Source organism: Erpetoichthys calabaricus, chromosome 2 (genome assembly GCF_900747795.2).
Source record: "Erpetoichthys calabaricus chromosome 2, fErpCal1.3, whole genome shotgun sequence".
Lineage (NCBI taxonomy): Eukaryota > Metazoa > Chordata > Cladistia > Polypteriformes > Polypteridae > Erpetoichthys > Erpetoichthys calabaricus.
In genome coordinates, this window is record NC_041395.2 from 139972081 (window position 1) to 139993913 (window position 21833).

The 21833-nt window shown below is 36.3% G+C and overlaps 1 protein-coding gene across 3 annotated transcripts in view; it reads right to left on the reverse strand.

Moving 5' to 3' along the window:
* usp13 (ubiquitin specific peptidase 13) overlaps nt 1-21833 on the reverse strand; it is a 355954-nt gene that overhangs the window by 106215 nt on the left and 227906 nt on the right. For all 3 annotated transcript variants that reach the window (XM_051923946.1, XM_051923945.1, XM_051923944.1), the window contains 3 exons: nt 20652-20774; nt 20032-20058; nt 6970-7113 (listed from right to left, as the gene is read on the reverse strand). In XM_051923946.1, coding sequence (XP_051779906.1) covers nt 6970-7113; nt 20032-20058; nt 20652-20774 — 294 coding nt within the window. The remainder of the gene's footprint in view (nt 1-6969; nt 7114-20031; nt 20059-20651; nt 20775-21833) is intronic.

Genomic DNA, 21833 nt, shown 5'->3' on the forward strand with positions numbered 1-21833 from the left:
TTCATATGCAAAATACAGAGAAAGTAAAAACCAATTAAAACACAGTATATCTAGCCAACTGTTATTTTTGCATGCCCAATAAATCAGGAGACAAAACAGTTTGCTTGTTGTTCAAATAAATGTATACTGGAGACAAACAAAAAAAAAACTATTGTTCTAGCTCTCTGAAGAAGCAATACAGCTTATTCACTGAGCCACTGCAGTCTGCATCCAGTTAGATGAATGCCTGATTGTATTACCTTTAAAACGTTTTTAATTTAAAGCTCAAGTCACAGGTGTTGAAATTGTAATCAGAGTTCTCACTTTTGTCTCTTTAGTGCAAATGCAATTTGTTTTTGCATTTATTATTAAATCATTGATGTCATTTTGTGTGTGATTTTTGTTTGGTAACGTTATCATCATTTGGGGCATAGCCACATTGTTTATGGTTATTAAGACTGTTTGTGAGGTCTGTTTGCAGACACAGCCATTCTGTTGCATTGTCAGCATGTAATCAGCAAGCATGTAGCATCGTTACACCATTATTGTTTGACTAACTATAGAATGGTTGTTCAAGTTTCTGGAAAATGAAAACAAATTTTGCAGTGTAAAAAGTTTTTCAAAAGACTTTAGGGATACAATTTTCTGCTATGTTACATTTGATTTCAAGGACCAATTAGCATTTTGGTAAGCTTACTTTCGTTTTATTTTAATCTCTTGGCTTCTGACCCTCATTTAAATAATTTGCTTTTGCTCCATTTCCTTGTCCTTGGCATCCTTTTATGTGTCTTCTCTCGTTTTTTTTTATTTTTAAAAAGCAGAACAAAATCTTATTTCTTACATTACCTAAAACTAGAAAAACAAATTCTTTACATATAACTGTGAAGAGCTTCTTTAGAATCTGGCAAGAATTCATTAATGCTAATCTTAAATACACCTGCTGTGTTTCTGCCAATGTTTCTGTTTACCCCCTGTAGTTTTAATCAGTATGAGGAAGCGTAACATAATTGGCTTTTTGTTAGCTGTCTGCATTGGGTATGGTTCTGGCTTTTAACGTTGTTTAAGATTCACGAATATTAACTCTTTCTTTAAGTTGGAAAGATTGTATTTTGATTGGGCTAATTTTTTCAGCTTTCCTTTACAGCAATTTGTATTAGATTTCTGAATTATAACTCATATAATGCATATATCTTAAAATAAATAAAATTTAATTAAAAAAATACTCCAAGTGAATATATAGCCTCTCTATTATTATCAATATGCCCTTCACTACAGTATCAATTCAGCAAGTTATATGACCAAAAATAATACGCATGGCTGTATATTTACCAGGGTCCTAATGTATAAAACTTGTTTATGCTCTATAAGTGTGTGTAAGCAATTTCTTGTGCAAAACTTGGGATTATTAAAACACAAACATGGTGTGAAAATTGGCTTAAAGTTATGAAAAGTTTCAACATTCCATTAGTCCTACACAGATTTTTCTAGTGGCTCCAGAGAGCAGGTCAATAAAGTGAACAAAAAAAATCTCATTTCAATGCACATTTCAAAAACACATCAATCACATTCTGATATCCTATCCATCCATTCACCCATCCATTTTCTAAACCTGGTTGTTCTAAAGCTATAATGGAACAGGGATTGCATGATTTCTACGTGATGCTCTCTGTAACAGGTTCTGGTGTAGCACACAACTCCAAGAGGATGGCTTTAAGGCGTCTACATAGACTTATAAGCCTGTAATCATCATAAAAAGAACTCAGATACCATTAATGATATTTAAATGACAGAAAACACTGGTTTTTAAGTTTGTCTACATATTTTACTTGTGGCAAAATAAGCACTTTCTTTTTTAAGAAATTTGAAAATATACGCATAGAGCAACATTCAGGTGTGACTTAGTTAACGGATTTTAAAATTGGAGTATTTTCTGTTACTTATTTATTTCATCACAGAGGCAGACATCACATTTTTTCTTATTTTTTAGATACTTTCTCACTGTGTGACGTGTGAATTTAGATTTGGGTAGCACGCTGCTGTTTGCACGGGCAGGCATAAGTCACAGCCACACACACTAACTTTCAATCGGTCATGCTGTCTACTGAGGATCTGTTTCCCAACAGGTGTGTCTTTTGGTTGTATGAATGAGGAAAATACTGTATACAACAAACTGAAGTTGAAACAGCCTTTCAAGCTAAATCTGAAACAGTATACTAACCTGTAATTGAAACTGTACAGAGCATTTTTGTGTTTTAAGGATTGGCAATGTACATGTGAGAGTTGCTTTGGACAGGATAGATTATAATATTTGTTCCATCCTCTAAACCCACTTATCTAAGGCAGGGGGCAGCTGTACCTTATTTTAGCAATATTTTGGCACAGTAGCAGAAGCCTACAAAGAGTTTGTTTCACCACTAAATATTCATCCAGAAACAAAGGACCATGTTCATAAGTAACTTGTTGCAATAAGTGCACATCCACTGTACTCCCTCTATTCCCTTTCGTTACCCTTTATAAATCAGATATTTTTGGCCATATGCCATTTTTACCTTTCTAGTGCAAGCACGGTTTCATACATAAGGCCCCAGGTTTTCAAGTATATGTATTATGATGAGTTTCAATTACTTTCCTGTATACTGTGAAGTGAAAAATAAAATATCCGTTGCTAAAACTAGTAGATTTTCCAGCCACCACTCACTAATTACTTTGGAAACATGTTAGTTTCAAACAAAACTCTTTTGATTTAAATTAACTGAACTGCATTTTTGTCCTGCTTATAATAAGCACCAGCATAAATGAATATCGCTAAAGGTAATTTACACACCAATAATAAAAGGTCAATTTTTTTAAATTAAATTCACACTTCTGAAATGCTCATCTCTACTCTAAATGTCATCTCCAAACTGAATGTATGCATGGACCTTGTCACAAACTATTATTCTATTCTTGTTTAAATTTTGATTTTCAGATGCTTTCAGGATCTCTGAAAATGGATAAAGCTTTATAGATAACTGGAAAGTTATACAGTATATTACAGAAGAGGCAACGCACATCTTTGGATGACTTTTTCACATAAAACTGTATGTTGAAATCTCCACTTATGTGAGATAAAAAGTACTTAGTACATGCTCAGTGCATTTAAATTTATTTTAAGAAAAAAAGCAAACTTTAAATCATTTTTGTGTGCACTGAGCAGCAAATCAACAGCTTACTCTTTTTCATCTCAAAATTATAGACTAGTATTGCCCATGTACAAAATGATGTGGAAAAGTGTCATATCACATGGGGTAAGTCAGAAAATTCGAATAACATGTGAATGCAGCAAATGTGCAGTAGTATTTCAAATGAAAAACCTGATGGAAGAGTGTAATCAAGTCAGTGTTGTCTTCCTACACAACACAATACAGTATAATGGAAGAAACACATTTTGCAATAGTAAACCAGGGTGTGTTTCACACATGCGGCAACAAAATCACAGTTACGGTTCTTGTGAATTTTACTGTAAGATACTACAAAGCTTTAAGAGAATAATAGTTTTGAGTTACTGTTTAATTTATGTCTCTAGAATCCATTTCCCCTATACTTTTCATTTTTTAGAAACACCTGATATAAGTTCATACCTGAATTTACAGAGTTATTTTAAAAGAAGACTAGACACTATGTTTTGTAAAGCAAGGTGATACAGTTTTGATAATGATAGGAAATATGCTTTATTGACATTCTTAAAAAATAAATAACATAAATCAAAATTTTTAAAATATTAACAAATTTTCTTCCATTATGGAAGAAAAACACATTATTGGCATAATCAACGTACAATATATGTACAAAAAGGAAAAATCTCAGATTACAATGCCCTCTCCCAAATAACACAGTCAAGAAAAAAATAAATAAAATATGCACTTTAAAGAGAAAACTACTTACACATTTAAAGATAAAGTTTATCTGAATGCTTTCAGCATGCAACAAAAGTACATTTACATGAAACATTTTCCAGATGATTCCTCATAAGCAGAATTTTTGAAAGTATGAAATGGGTTTATCATTCCTCAGTTAATACCCGCTATATTTGATTTGGACCAATTTATAGTATGGATTTAAATGAATGTCATTAAGTGTGGTTCTGCCAGTTGTCTAATAAACTACTGGCAGTATTACTACTGATCATAGTTGCAGATGTAGAAAAAAAGCAGACTTTCAAGTAATTTCCAATTCCACTCCTTTGCTTGATTTTATGCATCAGGCATGTTCAATATGTTCTTTTGCGCATGCATAAACATAGAAAGTGCAGCACCAATAATAACAATTAAAGGAGAATTCTATTTCTGGTAACACACACTCTCCAAACCCAAAATAACACATGTACACACAATGATGTACAAATGATTTTTGGAACAGAATTATACTATATTTTTAATTTATTTATTGCATGTTGTTACACTATGGACCCTGAGCTTTGCAATTTCATCTATCTGTATGCTTGTATATGGTTGAGATGACAATAAAGTTCACTTTGACTTTATTAGAAAAATTTGTTGACTCCATGAAGAAACAAAACTACAACTTCCAAAAACACCTATTTAAAAATAGTACATTCCATGCAATGACTGTTTGTTCATTTAAATAGTCCTAAATAAACATAAAACAGTTACAGTGTATAGCTTATATTTCTTTTCCCAAACTTACTGACTATGAGTTAGATAAAACACAGCTCATTTAAAGATGATTTATTTTGTCTTTGTATCTTTTATTTAAGCACAGCAACATCGTACTATAGTTAATAACAATACTTAAGGAACGTATATTGTGATAACTTGGGACTAAAAATAAGTTGCCAAAGTGGCAAAGGGAGGTAGAGGACAATAATAAGAGCCCAGGAAGGCCCTAGGGCAGTGGTTCTCAAGTTCAGTCCTGGGGACAACTCATGGCTACAGGTTTTTGTTCCAACCAGTTTCTCAATCAATCATTTATACCTTTAATTGATTATGTTCTTTAGATGACCCATTTTTTCCTTTTATTTTGCATTTATTTTGCTATACGGTTTTGAGACATGGACACTATCCAGCAACCTGAGATGAAGACTGGACTCCTTTGGTACTGCGTCTCTTTGGAGAATCCTTGGGTGCTGCTGGTTTGACTTTGTGTTGAATGAGGTACATCACCTGCATCGTGAAGGAGCGTCAATTATGGCACTATGGCCGTGTGGCAAGATTCCCTGAGGGTGATCCGGCTTGCAGGATACTCATTGTTGAGAACCCGAGTGGCTGGACCAGGCCAAGGGGACACCCACATAACACCTGGCTACGACAGATAAAGGATCATTTCCACAGGGTGGGATTGGACCATGTGTCTGCCTGGGGGTGGTTGCCAACCAGGATTCCGAGCTTTTTCGTTGTGTGGTGGGTGTAGCAACCTGCTGTACCAGTGCATGCTTCCCAATCTGACTTGACCTGATTTTGCATTTAAAAAAGTGAGGTATCAGATTTACACTTATAGACATAGCTGTATTTTCTCTGTATCCTTAAGTGCTGAATTTGTTTTGTTGATATTTAATCTACATTTTTGTGAATTTTGCTTTCTTAAATGTTTCTGAATAATGGCAATTAATAATAAGCCGGACAGTCATCAGCACAAGTGACTCTGAAAGGAGCAACTACTTCACTGTTACCCAATTTTGTGTTTACTAGTAAATAACTGTCTAAATAACCAGAACATTAAACAATAAAAAAAAATATAAGGAAAAATAATGAATTCATACCCAAATAAATTCTTGCTTCATTCAGTAAAAATACAGCATAATAGGCAAAAAACAGATATTGTGAAGTAAAAGCTTGCTTAATTATAGTAGGAAATCAATTAAGAGAATAAATGGGTTGGGACAAAAACTTGCAGCCACCGGTGAGGGGGTCCCTATACTGAACTTGAGAACTGCTGTCCTAGGAGAAAGAAGAGAGAATGCACTGCTGCTGATGATAGTGACTGGCATGTTAGTATGAAAAAATGACAAACTAGGGAGAAGCATGACATACCCATTTAAAAAGTGCCCTGGATGTAATCACTCCTTGGGTACTGATGAAAGAGTGAAGTCAAGAGAAACAGGTAAATTGTAGGCAGAGAATTCATTCAGAACAATACATGGAAGCAAGTGGTTCATGTCAGGAATATAAAGACGCCTTATTTTTATTACAGCAGGCTGGCTCCCAGATGGCTGCTAAGACTGCCTGGCCCTTTAAATGATGAGTTGGGGCTCAGAATGACAGCGTTCCTAGTTTCAACTGAGAGAACATTTGGGAACCAATGTCAAATCTACATTCTGAGTGTCCTGGACACCAAAAATGATTCAAGGGATGACACTAATGGAAAAGTTGGATCTGGTTTAAAGGCCACTCCCTGTTAGTAGCTGACTTAATACAGGACTAAAAAGGTAGGTCTCCACAGGACTAAGAGGTAAGCCTCTGCAAACATTACTAGAGAAGGTCAAATTAGTAAGCTAGCAAACCAATAAATGTTTTGTAGGTTAATTCGACATATGAATATACCGTATGTAAAAATATTATGAGTATCTGAGAAGCGGAGAACAAATTAACAAAACAAGGTCCAATAGGATTATCAAAATAAGGTGATCACAATTGTACATTTGAGAATTCTTATAATTTAGGAAAGAGTCAATGCTTAATATGTCAAACCATTATATTCAAAAGTAGTTATGATATTTTTCTCTGTTCATCATGACATGTATAATGTGCATATTACATTAAGTTTGGTATCAGATAGACAAGAGAATTGTTTTTTCAGTCTTGTATGGTTTTCATGTTAATGGAATTTGATGTACCAAGACTTCACCTGTACATACTTATATTATTCCAGTTGCTTTGTTAAAAATAAGCCAACTTGTAGAAAAAAAAACTTTCTTAGATGGATGCTACACTAAATTATTACCTGAAAACTTGCAATCAGACCAGAAAAAAAGGAAAACAAATCAAAACATACCTGGTTCCTCCATGTGAGCTATTATCCAGTTAAATGCCACCTCTGCTCCCATATTTCCAGTGTAGTAAACTGCCTTTCTACAGGCTTCCAGTGGAAAACCCATTTCAGCAAGTTGCATAACTGCCGAGTCATCGATTTCAGGAGCTGAAACAAGAATATTAGTACTTGCTTAGGTTTAGCAGTAGTAAAATGAGTCAACAACTAATTTGTGTAAATGAACTGTACCAAATCCATAAAAATGGTAAATACATACTACCTAATTCAATACTACAAAAAGAGAAACTGCTTAATTAAATAGAAAGAGATGGAAGAGAATTCTAGATTACAACAGATACACTATTATAAGCATTTGAAGGTGATATTGTTTTAAAAATCATACTAATTACTAATTTCACTTACATTGCAAAGTACATAAAGAAAAAAGTTTTAATCATATGATTTTGTTCATCAATATCAATTTACTATACTTTGTGTTTACTGTACTTCTGTTGTTAACTGATAATATGAAAAGAAAATGTATGCGCACTCTATATATGATAATTTTGAACTGTATGGTACCATTCAAAGCAATAAATTTCATGTACTAGTAAGTTATACTGTTTACAATATGTATTGCTCTGCAGGCACTGTTGTTCTGTGATTTTCTACTTACATTACATAGTCTGATTTACATTTCCTTTTTTCACAGGTGGCTGAAAAATGATGAGTGACAGCCATGGCTACTATCTGATGTCATATTTATTTCAAGGATAATAGTGGCCTAAAGCGTTTACGCTTTGGCTGCCATCTAGCAGATAAAATCAATCACATGTACATGACATTTGCCAATATTTAGAAACAGTTTCAGTCTTCTAAACCTGATAGTGACATTTGTACACACCTCCTAGTTTAAAATAAATAAGAGTATCCAATAAAGATCTATCTATCTATCATTTACTTATTAAACTTTACTTCACTGAAGTGAAGAAAAAATATCAGCTATCAAGCCAGGCCATTCAGTACCTATGCTGACAGAAGCTTTTCAAATGTGGTTCTTCCTCAGTACATCAAGCTTGTTTGTTTTGCTAATAGCTAAGCTGTCACAATGTGTCATCCAGGTACTTCTTAAAGGTTTTCAGGGTTTCTGCTTCAACAATATGACTGAGTAGTTTGTTCCACATTCTTCTCTTTGTGTAAAGAAGTTCTTTCTGTCTTCAAACCTAAATGCACTTTCCCATAATTTCCACTGGTGCCCTTGTGTACATGATTCACTGTTAAGCTGAAAAAATTTTGCCAGACCTACTTTAGCAAAGCCTTTGAGAATTCTGAAAATGTGCAGTAGTCTCCACATAGTCTCCTCTGCTCAAGCCTAAACAAGTTTAATTCTCTGAGTCTATCAGAGTGCGAAAGTCCTGGGATGCACCTGGTTGCTCCAGTCTGCATACCTTAAAGTGCTGCTATACTGTATCTTTCTTGAAGCGTGGTTACCAGCACTGCACACAGTACTCCAGATATAGTCTCACTTGCTCATTATAAAATCTGAGCATAACATTCATAATCAACAGCCCCTGAATCCTTTTCAAAGATTTCTTCCTGTAGGATAGTGTCTCCCATCTTTTATTAATAATGTACTTTCCTTTTGCTCATGTGTATATGTAGCACTTTGCAGTTTTCTACAATAAACTGCATTTTCCAAGTGTTTGCCCAACTCTTGGAGCTTGTCCATGTCTTTCTGAATTGATTTTGCTGCCTCCTCAGTGTCTGCCATTGCTCCAACTTGTCATCTGCAAATTTCACAAGTTTATTAACTATACCAGAATCAACGTTATTAATATAAATCACAACAATTGACGGTCCAAGGACAGACCCCTGAAGGACTCCACTAATGACCTCACCCCACCTCACCCCCAGTGAAGCATTCTCCTCTTATCTGTGTTCTTTTTCTCCTGCTCCTTGACATCCAGCTTTGTAGGTTACCACTGATGCCTACAGCTTCTAGTTGGTTGAAATTTAGTTAAATATTTGTTTTAGCTTAACATGAGTATTGTGTTTAAAATATCACAATATTTCTCAGGTACAGCTATTGAGATACACTGAAACGTTCCCTTTTGTTGTAACTGCTCACGTCTTCTTGACTCTGTCATATTACAAGTTGATTTTGACAATGGTAACTGTGTGTTTTGAGCATGCTTAGGCTATGGAACAGACACATAAGTTACTTGTGCAATTTGTCATGGCTGAGATGAGGAAGAGCAACTTGTTTACCAATATTTCCTTCTTGGTTTTACTGTTGGCTTGTATGGCTGTACTGTTCACCTTAACACACTTAACACTCAAGTACCTTAAGAACTACAGTGGACTTACTGGAACAAGCTACTTATGAACATGCTACACCCTTTCTGAATGAATATTTAGTGGTAAAACAAGCTCTCTGCAGGCTTCTGTTATCGCATTCCTTAAACTTCAGTGGTTAGTTCACATCTTTTCAATACCCTAATGCTGCCATTAGGCTACATCATTCAATAGTACGACCTAGCTCTACATGAATCTCTCCTGTTTGGAATGTACTGTATATCAGATATAGACAAGTTCACTACTAGCCAAAAAGACATGCATGTATGGCAGCTCCCTACAGCTAAATATAAATTAAACAAAACTGCTTCTCAGGATTCCCAGCTTAGCTGAAGAAACCTGACTCTTCCTTAGTAGAACTTGATTTTAATAAACTTGTACTGTCATCAACTTTCACCAGTTCTCCTGTTAAGGACTGCAGATTTCTGTAATTTATTTTTTAATGGCTTCACTACTTGAAATATCAGTTGATTATAAGTTAAACTAGGGGGCTTTGTCCCCTGCTCACTTCGCACGTCAAACCCTTTCCCCCCTTGCCAGTGCTGTGTGCCGTTGTGAAGATGGGGGTTGAACGCACCCCAAGGAGACATGGCTGCTCCTCTAAAACCCCTCTTAAATGGTGATACAATTTTTTTTTACCTCCACTTTGCTCGATCAGCTGCCAGCTTGCTGCTGCTGCTGCTGTGCCACGTGATCTGCATTTAGTGCAGCGCTTCAAATGTTTAAAAGCCTGTACACCAGCTGTCCTTTTGTCTCACTGCCTTGTCTCCCTTCTCCCCCAGACATCCTCAAACACGAGTAATATTTTCTGTTTGCGCTAATGCGATGTTTACTCTCCTTTATGGGAGACTTTCGAATTTTATTACTTCCATTATCTCTAACCTGCTCTACATGTGTATCACGGGACTTGCTTCCAAAGGTTGTAGGTATCAAGGTTATTATAGTTAACGAAAACTAAAATCAAAACTGAAACTATTATTAAAAAAACATTTTCGTAAATTGAAATAAAATAATTAACAAAACTGAAATGAAAAACTAAAACTAAATGAAACTATTAAAGTAGCTGGAAAGACTAACTGAAATAAAATAATAATTTACTAAAATATTTTTATTTTTTGTTTTTGAATGAATATTCTTGCTGTTAGTCTTTAACCCTTGTAAGTTTTAACTCTAAAACAGAATGTCATCCACCACGAGCCGCCTGAAAATATTCATCTAGTGAACGGCGGCTGGTGACGGTGGGTGGCTGTTCACATAGCATTTGTGGTGACAGAGCAAGCTGAATTCATGTGTGTAAAGTGTGAGAAATAGAAAGCGATTTGCGTGTCGCCTTTCTTTGTGCTTGTTGTATATCAAGATGTAATTCAAACAGCTAAAGTCAGAATGTGCTGGTCAACAAAACGTTTACCATATGGACAGAAAAATCACGAGTGAGTAATGTTTCAGTTTATTTCTCAGGTGTCTGCTTTTTGTTGACAGCAATTCACCTGCCACTTCGCACAGGAGAAACCGTTTTTACTTTCATATACGAAGTATAGAGAAAGTATAGTAATCATGAAAAAATTCGACCTCGATATTTTTATGAATCTTGATGTTATAGACTAACCAATATCCAACAATACTGTTTTTTGGAATTGTGTGTGTACGCGCACACGTGTATGTGTGTGTCTGTGTGTAAACACGATAACTCAAAAACACAACTAGATAGATGGATGAAATTTGGCATGTGGTTGTTACACCACAATTATAGATCTGTATTAACCTTTGGGCCAAATCCATCACCCGGAAGTGGTACTTTACCTGAACACATACTCGATTTTTTTTTTATTTATACAGCCACAGAGTCCAATTTATTCAACTTTAATTTTATAATAATTGTTCAATATATTATTAATTTGATTTGTTGTTGCTGGTTTCTTAATGTACATAATATAAAAATATAATCATTGTCTTGAGGTTTACTCCTCAAATATCCATCTCCATATCTGAGTATACAAGAAAGTTGAGGGGAGACCACTCTGCTCATTATGGGTTTACTGTCCTTTATGTTGGGTTATTCAAGTCTCACAGCCCCTAACCTTGACACTACATGCTTGTTGTTCTTTGTTTCCCTCAATACAGCCAGGTGGGGTCTGCACACTCATTCAAATCCAAGAGCCCTGTTCTTTCTAAGCCCCTGTGATTTTCATGAGAAAATATTTTTAAAATTATAAAATTGTGAAATTTTTCATATTCAGTGTCTAGTTTTGATTATGATTGTTTTTATCAGACAAAAACAAAACCAGATAGTAAACCAGGAAATGTAGTAAGCTTCCACTAACATTAAACTCGTATCCAAATCTGTTAAGTGTACAGTTCTGTCTGACTGTGACACAAAACTAACTCCGTAGGCACTCCATGCCATCTATACTAATAAAAGGCAAAGCCCTCACTGACTGACTGACTGACTGACTGACTGACTGACTGACTGACTCACTCACTCACTCACTCACTCACTCACTCATCACTAATTCTCCAACTTCCCGTGTAGGTGGAAGGTTGAAATTTGGCAGGCTCATTCCTTACAGCTTACTTACAAAAGTTAGGCAGGTTTCATTTCGAAATTCTACGCGTAACGGTCATAACTGGAACCTACTTTCGTATACTGTATACGGCCATAGCGGGCAGCTCAGTCGCCGTGTGAGGCGGTTGCGTCTTGCATCATCACGCCTCCCTGCGGCTGCTGCGGAAATCACCACGCCTCCCACGTAATTGACTGCCCGCCCATATAAAGCCGTTCTTCGCTGTGGTGTGTGAATTCCTTTCCTTGCTTCGCCAAGGAGGCATTCTTTTCAAAGCTTATCCACAGTTTTATAAACGAACGAGATATAAGGCCGTCCTTTTTCCTTGCTTCACCAAGGAAGCTAAGGCGCTCCGCAGTTTTTTTGTGAAGCGGTCTTTACACATCTTTTTCGCTGTGTTATAAACGAACGCCATATAAGGCACATTTCATCCATGGGTTCTCCGCTGTTTTATTGTTCATTTGTTAAGATTGTTATAGTTATTGTGTAGATATTTTACACTTAGTTTATTCTTCACGTACCCATTTCCTTTATTTAATCCGCGGCTTCTCTGCTGTTGTTTTCTTCGTTTATATATTTGAATCCCTTTCTTTGCCTGACTGCCTGCCCACATAAGGTGCTCCGCAGTTTATAAGGCACATTTAATCCACGGGTTATCCGCTGTTTTATTGTTCATTTGTTAAGATTGTTATAGTTATTGTGTAGATATTTTACACTTACTTTACTGTTCACGTACCCATTTCATTTATTTAATCCGTGACTTCTCTGCTGTTCATCAAGTACCCATTCCCTTTATTCTTCCATCTCTACCCCTATTAAAATGTCTATCGAGGTGATCCCCATCAATCAAAGAACTATCACTTACCGAGTGGTGTCTATGCCCGGAGATGGCGCCTGCCTTTTCCATTCTCTGTGTTACATATTGCACGGACATATCAGGCTCACTTTTGATATCCGCAGGGACATTGTGTCTTATGTATTAAATGACTGGGACAGGTTCAAAGTGTGGACTGATGATGGTACAGGAGATAATTATACTACACAGGAGCACTATAAGACTGAAATGCTTAAGCCCTTCACCTATGGTTCTGCATGTGAGTTGATGGCTGCCGCTGAATTGTTTGGTTGTCGCTTTCAAGTGTACCGAAATGGCAAAATATTTTACACCTTTGGAGAACCGTCAATGCCTCTTAAACATCTTAGATTCACAGGTGACGATTTGAGTACTGGACACTTTGATGTTTATGAATATTTCAACTCTCAAAAGATGGATGCGAAGTTATTGATGAAGCCAGTTGTATGCTTACATCGATTGACACATACCGAATGTCAGTTCAACACAAATCCAGCTCGAGCCGATTATGACAGCAGCAATCGAAGCTGTGAGAACACAGTAAAAAGGAGGCGTATCACACGTCGTGGTAGATTTTCTGATGCAGCTAGACGGAAGCAACTTCATGCAGCTGCTGCCAGATACTCGCAGAAAAATCCACAAGTTAATAAACACGCTGTGGCTAAATACTCAGAAGCACATCCACAAGTTAATAGGGACGCTGTGGCTAAATACTCGCAAGCACATCCACAAGTTAATAGGGACGCTGTGGCTAAATACTCGCAAGCACATCCACAAGTTAATAGGGACGCTGTGGCTAAATACTCGCAAGCACATCCACAAGTTCATAGGGACGCTGTGGCTAAATACTCGCAAGCACATCCACAAGTTCATAGGGACGCTGTCGCTAAATACTCTCAAGCACATCCACAAGTTCATAGGGACGCTGTCGCTAAATACTCGCAAGCGAATCCACAAGTTCATAGGGACGCGGTCGCTAAATACACGGAGGCAAATCCACAAGTTAATAGAGCTTCTGTTTCTAGATACGATCCTAATAATGAAAAGCGGCTCATACGAAAACAACAGGTTTGGCTCAAAAAAGCCAATTGTGGATTTGCGTACGACCCAAACATACATTATGAGTCTGACAAAACAGTACACATTGGATCCATGGATGTTCACTGTAACTATTGTCAAGCTCAGAAGTGAAAATGCGAGTCTCCTGGTTTGTGCTGTAACGGTGGTAAAGTCTCTCTCACTCCTTTACGTAAGCTTCCTGACCTTCTTGAGGGCCTGTTAAATGGCGAACATCCTCAAAGTGAACATTTCTTGAACAATATTCGAAAGTACAACAGCGCATTTCAAATGACATCATTTGGTGCTAACCAAATCGTTGAGAGAAATTTTATGCCTTCATTTAAAGTTCAGGGACAAGTGTATCACTTGATTGGCAGTCTTTTACCTATGCCGAGTGAGGAACACAAATTTTTGCAAATTTATTTCGTCGGGGACGATGAAAAGGAAGCACAAATCCGCTGCACTAATTTTTCTGGACTTAACATACCCCTGGTCAAGCAATTACAAAAAATGCTCCATGACTGTAACACTTACATCCAGGACTTCCACTCAACAACGGACAGTATTTCAGATGATGACAAACACTTCAAAGTTGTCATTCACGCAGACAAAAAACCATTACATGCACACAAAGGCAGATTTAATAAACCCACAGTTCATCAAGTTGGTGTTGTCATCGTTGGGCAAACGTTCAACAATAGAGATATTGTCTTGAAAACCAGAGACAATAAACTACAACGCATTAAGGAAACCCACAGATCCTATGATGCACTTCAATATCCTCTCATGTTCTGCTATGGTGAAGACGGCTATTCTGTGTCTATACCTCAAGTTCATGCTACCAGTAAGTTACCTATGAACAAAACCGTCTCTGCAGCAAACTTCCATTCATACCGGCTTATGATCAGACAACATCATGATAATACTATCCTTTTCTTCCAAACTTTATTAAATCAGTTTTTAGTTGATATGTACGCAAAAATTGAATCCAAAAGACTAAATTATATCAGACTAAATCAGAAAAAACTACGAGCTGAAAATTACGTTCACTTAAAAGAAGCTATTGACAAAAACGACACTGATTTAATAGAACTTGGTCAAGCTGTGATAGTACCATCTTCCTTCACTGGAGGACCTCGCTATATGCACGAGCGTACACAAGACGCAATGACATACGTACGTCATTATGGCCGCCCTGACTTATTCTTCACATTGACTTGCAATCCTAAATGGCCTGACATCACTGAAATTCTCCTTCCACGTCAAAAACCTCACGATCGCCACAACCTTATCAGTCGTGTATTTCATCTCAAGATTCGCAAAATGATAGACTTGCTCACGAAGAGTAACATTTTCGGCTGTACAAATTGCTACATGTACACCATAGAGTGGCAAAAGCGAGGTATTCCACATGCACACATTCTATTGTGGCTAAAGGATAGGATTCAACCAGCTCTCATCGATCAAGTCATCCGTGCGGAAATTCCTGATCCACAGACTGACCCTGCCCTACACTAAATAGTAAAATCCACCATGATTCACGGCCCATGTGGACCTCATAATATCAACTCACCGTGCATGATCAACAGAGTATGCACTAAGAAGTACCCGCGTCCGTTCATCTCAGAAACTCAGACCGGAGAAGATGGTTACCCTCAGTACCGCCAGCGCGCACCTGCTGATGGAGGTCATACAATTAACATCAAAGGAGTAGATATCAACAACAGATGGGTGGTCCCTTATAGTCCTGTGCTGTCCCGCTTCTTCAATGCTCACATCAATGTCGAATTTTGCAGTTCAGTAAAATCAATCAAATACATCTGCAAGAATGTTAACAAGGGAAGTGACCAGGCAGTATTTACAATACAAAATCAAAATGACGAAGTATCTCGATACGAAGCTGGTCGTTACATTAGTAGCTCTAAAGCAGCCTGGCGCATTTTCTGTTTTCCCATTCACGAATGTTTCCCTCCGGTCGTTCATCTTGCTGTGCATCTTGAGAACGGACAAAGAATTTGTTTCACAGAAGGCAACGTTGCCGATAAAGTACACAATCCACCACACACCACCCTTTTAGCGTTCTTTGACCTTTGCAAACACGATGATTTTGCAAAACAACTTCATTATAATGAAATTCCATCATATTATGTGTGGGCAAACAACATGTTTCGTCGAAGGAAACAGGGCAACCCTGTACCAGGACATTCGGGAGTGAAAAAGGATAATGTACTGGGGCGGGTCTACACTGTACACCCAAATAACTCTGAATGCTACCATCTTCGACTGCTGCTCAACAAAATCACAGGTCCCACATCTTTCAAATCTCTCAGAACAGTTGATGGTGTCCTACATCCGACCTATAAGTCAGCCTGCAGGGCACTCGGTTTATTACATGACGATATCAACTGGGACGAGACTCTACAGGAAGCTGCTCTATCTCGCTCATCTCAAAAGATCTGTGAACTGTTTGCTGTCATGTTGGTGTTCTGCCAAATGGAAAACCTCTTAAACCTATGGGAAAAACATAAACACAGCATAGCAGAAGATATTAGGAGACAGACTGAAAGAGATCATATACGAACAGAAGTCCACCAGTGGTTAAATTTGATCTATAACAACTGTCTACAGTTGCTTGAAAACTACGTAATTGGTATTGGAGGTCAATCTCTTCATCATTACGGTTTGCCTTCACCTTTAACAGAACTAGCACAACTTACGTCAAATCCCGAGTACTTGAAAGAGACATCTTACAACACCTCGCAATTAGCCAATATAGTCACAAATAACGAGCGGTTGCTAAATAGTGACCAAAAGTCAGTTTATGAGCAAATCATGAGCAGCGTTACGTCAGCCACTGGCACAGTGTTTTTCCTTGATGCTCCAGGAGGAATTGGTAAGACATTCCTAATAAACCTTCTCCTTGCAAAAATCCGAGCAAAACGTAACATTGCCATAGCTGTGGCTTCTTCTGGCATTGCTGCAACTCTTCTAGAGGGTGGCAGAACTGCTCATTCAGCTTTCAAGCTGCCTCTAAACCTCAACCATACTGAATCCCCCATGTGTAACATATCAAAGCAAAGCAACATGGCTGAAGTGCTGCGACATTGTCAGCTTATTGTCTGGGATGAATGCACTATGGCACACAGAGCAGGTATTGAGGCTTTAGACAGGACCCTCCAAGACATCCGAAACACCAACAAACTTATGGGAGGCTTGACAGTGTTACTGGCTGGAGACTTCCGCCAAACCCTACCAGTCATGCCCAGAGGAACACGCGCTGATGAAGTTAAAGCATCTCTGAAATCTTCATACCTATGGCCACAAATCAATGTTGTTACTTTAAAAATAAACATGAGAGTTCATTTGAAAGGCGACAAAAAAGCCGAGGAGTTCTCTGCTCTTCTGATGAGTATAGGTGATGGCACCTTCATACAAGAAAATCGTAAAATAAATATTCCTACAAATCTCTGTCTCATCGTGAATACCTTACAAAGCCTTCTTCAAAATGTTTACCCCGATCTACGAAATCTCCACCAAAATGACGTGTCATGGTTAAGAGAGAGAGCTATCCTGACACCAAAAAATGACATGACTACGACTATAAACCACATTTTACTTCAAGAACTACCTTCAGAACCAAAAACATATCAATCTGTTGATTCAGTTGTAGAAGTAGAAGACGCGGTACACTATCCAATAGAGTTTCTCAACACTCTAAATCCTCCAGGCACTCCTGAGCATAATCTCATTTTGAAGGTTGGGGCACCAATAATGTTACTGAGAAACTTACAGCCACCGAAACTTTGTAACGGCACGAGACTTCAGGTCACATCTCTACAAAACAACCTAATTGAAGCAACTATTTTTACTGGCAGTGCCTCAGGTGACACAGTTTTTATTCCTCGCATCCCCGTTATACCATCTAATCTCCCATTTCAATTCAAACGCGTTCAATTTCCAATAAGGCTGTGCTTTGCAATGACAATTAATAAGTCTCAAGGACAAACGCTACAAATGGTTGGCATTGATTTGAGGCAGGATTGCTTTTCACATGGCCAACTGTATGTTGTATGCTCAAGAGTAAGCTCAGCGCACAGCTTGGTCATATTACAACCGGAGGGACGAACTGACAACGTCGTATACAAAGAGATCCTTAACAAAGAATTTTTTGTATATTTTCCCTCAGTTTAAAAATGTTTACTTTTTTCTTAATAAAAATATTCAGGCAGTATTTCGCCGCTGCGAAGCGCGGGTATTTTGCTAGTAATTACTAAAACTAAAACTGAAACTAATATATGTAAAAATAAAATAGAAATGTCTTTGTGAAATAAAAACTAATCTAAAACTAAAAATACATGATGAAGGAAAACTAAAACTAAACTGATTTCCAAGTAAGGTCAGAAAAAATATAGAAATAAAAACTAATATAAAAAGGCAAAACTATAATAACCTTGGTAAGTATGACATGACTTGACCATCTCGCGGGACGTAAATGTGTCTCTCTGTCTCTCTTCAAAAGATCAAGTCTCGTCGCAGGAAAAAAGTCTTGTATTTTCACAAGATTTTTTTTATAATAGAGAGATATGCTGCTGCCAGAGTTCCAACAAGTTCCATAAGTAATGGACACATCATCAATGAATTGCCTATAACAGCTACGTTTTTTTACACTACACTCCTAATTATGTTTAATGCTTCCTTACTGGTTTAAAAAGAAATTAGTTTATAACTCTCCAATCTATTTGCCATCATTACTTAAATCAGACCATCTTCTGATGCTAGCCTTTACACCATTACAAAGACACATTTTGTGTCATCAGCATTCATTTAGCTTTATGGGTCTTAATTTGAAGCTGAATTAGTGTAACAACACCTAGAACCGTAATCTCTAATACTGTACAGATTCTTTATTTTATTTTATTTAGGACTGTTACTTTAACTACTCCAATTTAATATGAATCTATTCTTTTCTTACTTACAGTTAAGTTTATTTACTATAATGTTATTATTTGCTAAAATTTCAAATTTTACAGGTTTCTATCAGGGTTCAATCACCACTGGGAGACTTACATAGTGTACAAATTGATGGAAACTTCAAGCTAGGCACTGAACAATTTTAAATTTTATATATTTAATTATATTAATGATGAAACTAGAAGCTGTAGGCATCAGCGGTAACCTTCAAAGCAGGATCTTAAGGAGCAGGAGAAAAAGAGCACAGATAAGAGGAGAATGCTCCACCTGGGGTGAGGTCATCAGTAGAGTCTCTCAGGGCTTGGTCCTTGGACCATTCATTTTTGTGACTTATATTAATGACATTGATTCTAGTATAAATTTAGTATGGCTGCCAGCTTCAAACTGCTAAGTATCCTAGCAGCCACCCTCTGGGTGCCAAAAACCATATGGAATACATTCACAGATAAATGAGAATATGGCAGAGTGCAGCAATTTTGTTTCCCAATTATAATGGCAATTTTTTGTGCATGTACTGTAGTACCATGCAAGATGATCTTGATTTTAATTAAATTTTATTAAGTCTGTTTGCTCAGAAGTATGGCAATCAGAACCAACAATCAGAAACCACAATGAGTGAAAACTGTTATATGTAAAACCAAAGCAAACTAGTCTAGCAACTAGCCTAAAACAGCATGATTTAAAGCAAAACTAAAAAATACCCACACATACATGCATATACAATATAGTATACAGTTTATACATATATACGTAAATATAATTTTATATACAGTATACATACATATTAAGAAGAGCACAATTTTAGTACAGATACTGTATATAAAATATGTAAAAAGCAGCCAATCATAAGTGACTTTTCTTTTCTTTAAATAACTGGTACAGTATATAAATATTATAGATACTGTATATACTTCTAATCTGGATAGTTTGTAAGCACTATAATTTACAATTCTGGTTACATGGAAATTGCCTTCCTACTGTTTAAATCCTCTTAGCAAAGTTTAACAGGCTAAAACAGACATGTCCAGATTGTTTTATGTCAGAATTAACAGTGCAATCTACATATAGTTTGGAGTTAAAGCAGGGCTTTACTGTATTGAGCCTTCTTTTCAGTCTTGTGGTATAAAAGACAGACTTGAAAAGAATACTTAATTCTCATTTTTAATGATTATCACCTCTAAAAAGATCACCAAATTGGCATCACGATGTGGTCAAACAAGATTCCATTGCATAAGAAAAGCATCAAACACAAGCAAAAATTAAATAAAATTAAAAAAGAATACGTACAGTCCATAAAATGATTCATGAAATGATCTGCAAAATTAAATAATACAAAGCATCAGACATATTCAGGAACTCACAGCTAATTCTTTAGTGTTTAAGTAAAACAAACATAACATTTATTGAACCTGCTTTTGATGTATAAGATTACAAACTTCCTTGCTGACCTTCCCTGTTAAAAGCATTTAAGCACCAGTTTATGCTTCTCCAGTACACTGAAGTTGGGGCTCAGGATCCTGCAAAGCCCTATGCCTTACCTTTACAAGCACAGCAATAAAGCACTACCTACTTGTGGTAATCTAGCAGTACATAAGTATTGCTAGTACAGAAGAAACCACATCAGTATTTTATGCAAACATATTTTACTTATTGGAACTCAATCACGTGTTACTTAAAAAAGTTTAACATAAACAATTACAAAAACTGAACAAATCAGACAGCCTGCAATAATGTCTACATATACTGCAATAATTAACAATTGATATCAGGTATTAATGTAAAATAAACACACAGGAACATTTGATTTAAGCTTAAGATTAACAAACTGAACTACAACTGGAAACATTTTGAAAGAGATTACCTGGAGCTCTATACCGTATATATTACAGTACACATAACATATATACCTTTGGGTTCATCAGGAATAACAATGGGTGGTGCAATATCAGGAAGCTCTTCCTCTCCAAGTTGTAAACCAGTGGCTCGAAGGAAAGTGATGTCCAACAAATCTGGCATATCAATAGATACATCTAGAACAAAAAAATAAGAAAAACATAAATTCATATTTATTTCTTAACAAAGAATTGCTGAAGAAAGTATTAAAAATTACACCTTTTGGCAGATGTAAAGTGGGCAAGCTTTTAAAGTGAATTGATTTTTTTCACAACAAGATGGTTTAATTTTTTGGGGCTGTTTTCTGAAAAATTCATTTTTTATTATTATTACACGATTTTATCCAACTTGCCCTCTCTTGTCTGAGTCAAATTTTGCAATCAATTTTTTACCCACTTTTACCAAACCAATTTCCTTCAAACTTTGCATGCATGCTGATCTCCAGTGACAATCCAATATTTCATCAGTTTTGACCCGAGATCTGTACGTTAATTACATTAAATTTAAATTTCTAATTTCTTTGTATTATACTTTGGTTAAGTTGTTAGCGTGTTGGACATTTAATCAAATGGTCAAAGGTTTGAGACCAATGTACACAAACTAATATATATTTTTTTTAATTTATCAATTTTTCATCATTTATTTAGATATTTGGTGAAATACTCTTCAGTGATTTGATGATATTGGCTCACTGGATAAAGTGTTAGGCTTTTCTAAGAAAGATTGAAGGTTCGATTCTCCAATAGACAAACACACATTTCCAGTACATCACACGTGTAAGGTTTCACCATGATTAGGATTTTCTAAAATAAGAAATGAACATGAATGAATGTTACATTTCACTTTAAGATTGTAGGTTTGATTCCACCCTGTCCCTAATGTCATTTCTGTCAAATCACCTTCCCACCCAAGTCAAGGTTTTTGTAATGTGCAGAGGACCGTGTGGCATTAGTGTGGCTAAAAATTATATAAAGAAAGATTTTTAAGTGACACAATTTTATTCAAAAATGCAATAAAAAGTTTTTTTTTTTTCTTGTACTAAGATTTTGTTGGTCATATGTGACTAAAAATAAAATCGTGGACTGCCAATAAAAGAATTAAATTTAATTCAATTAAAATGCATAGATTTGAAAGTGAAATTTCTAACTAACTTAATTATTGAAAGAAAATGACACATCATATAAAACTTAAGTTTG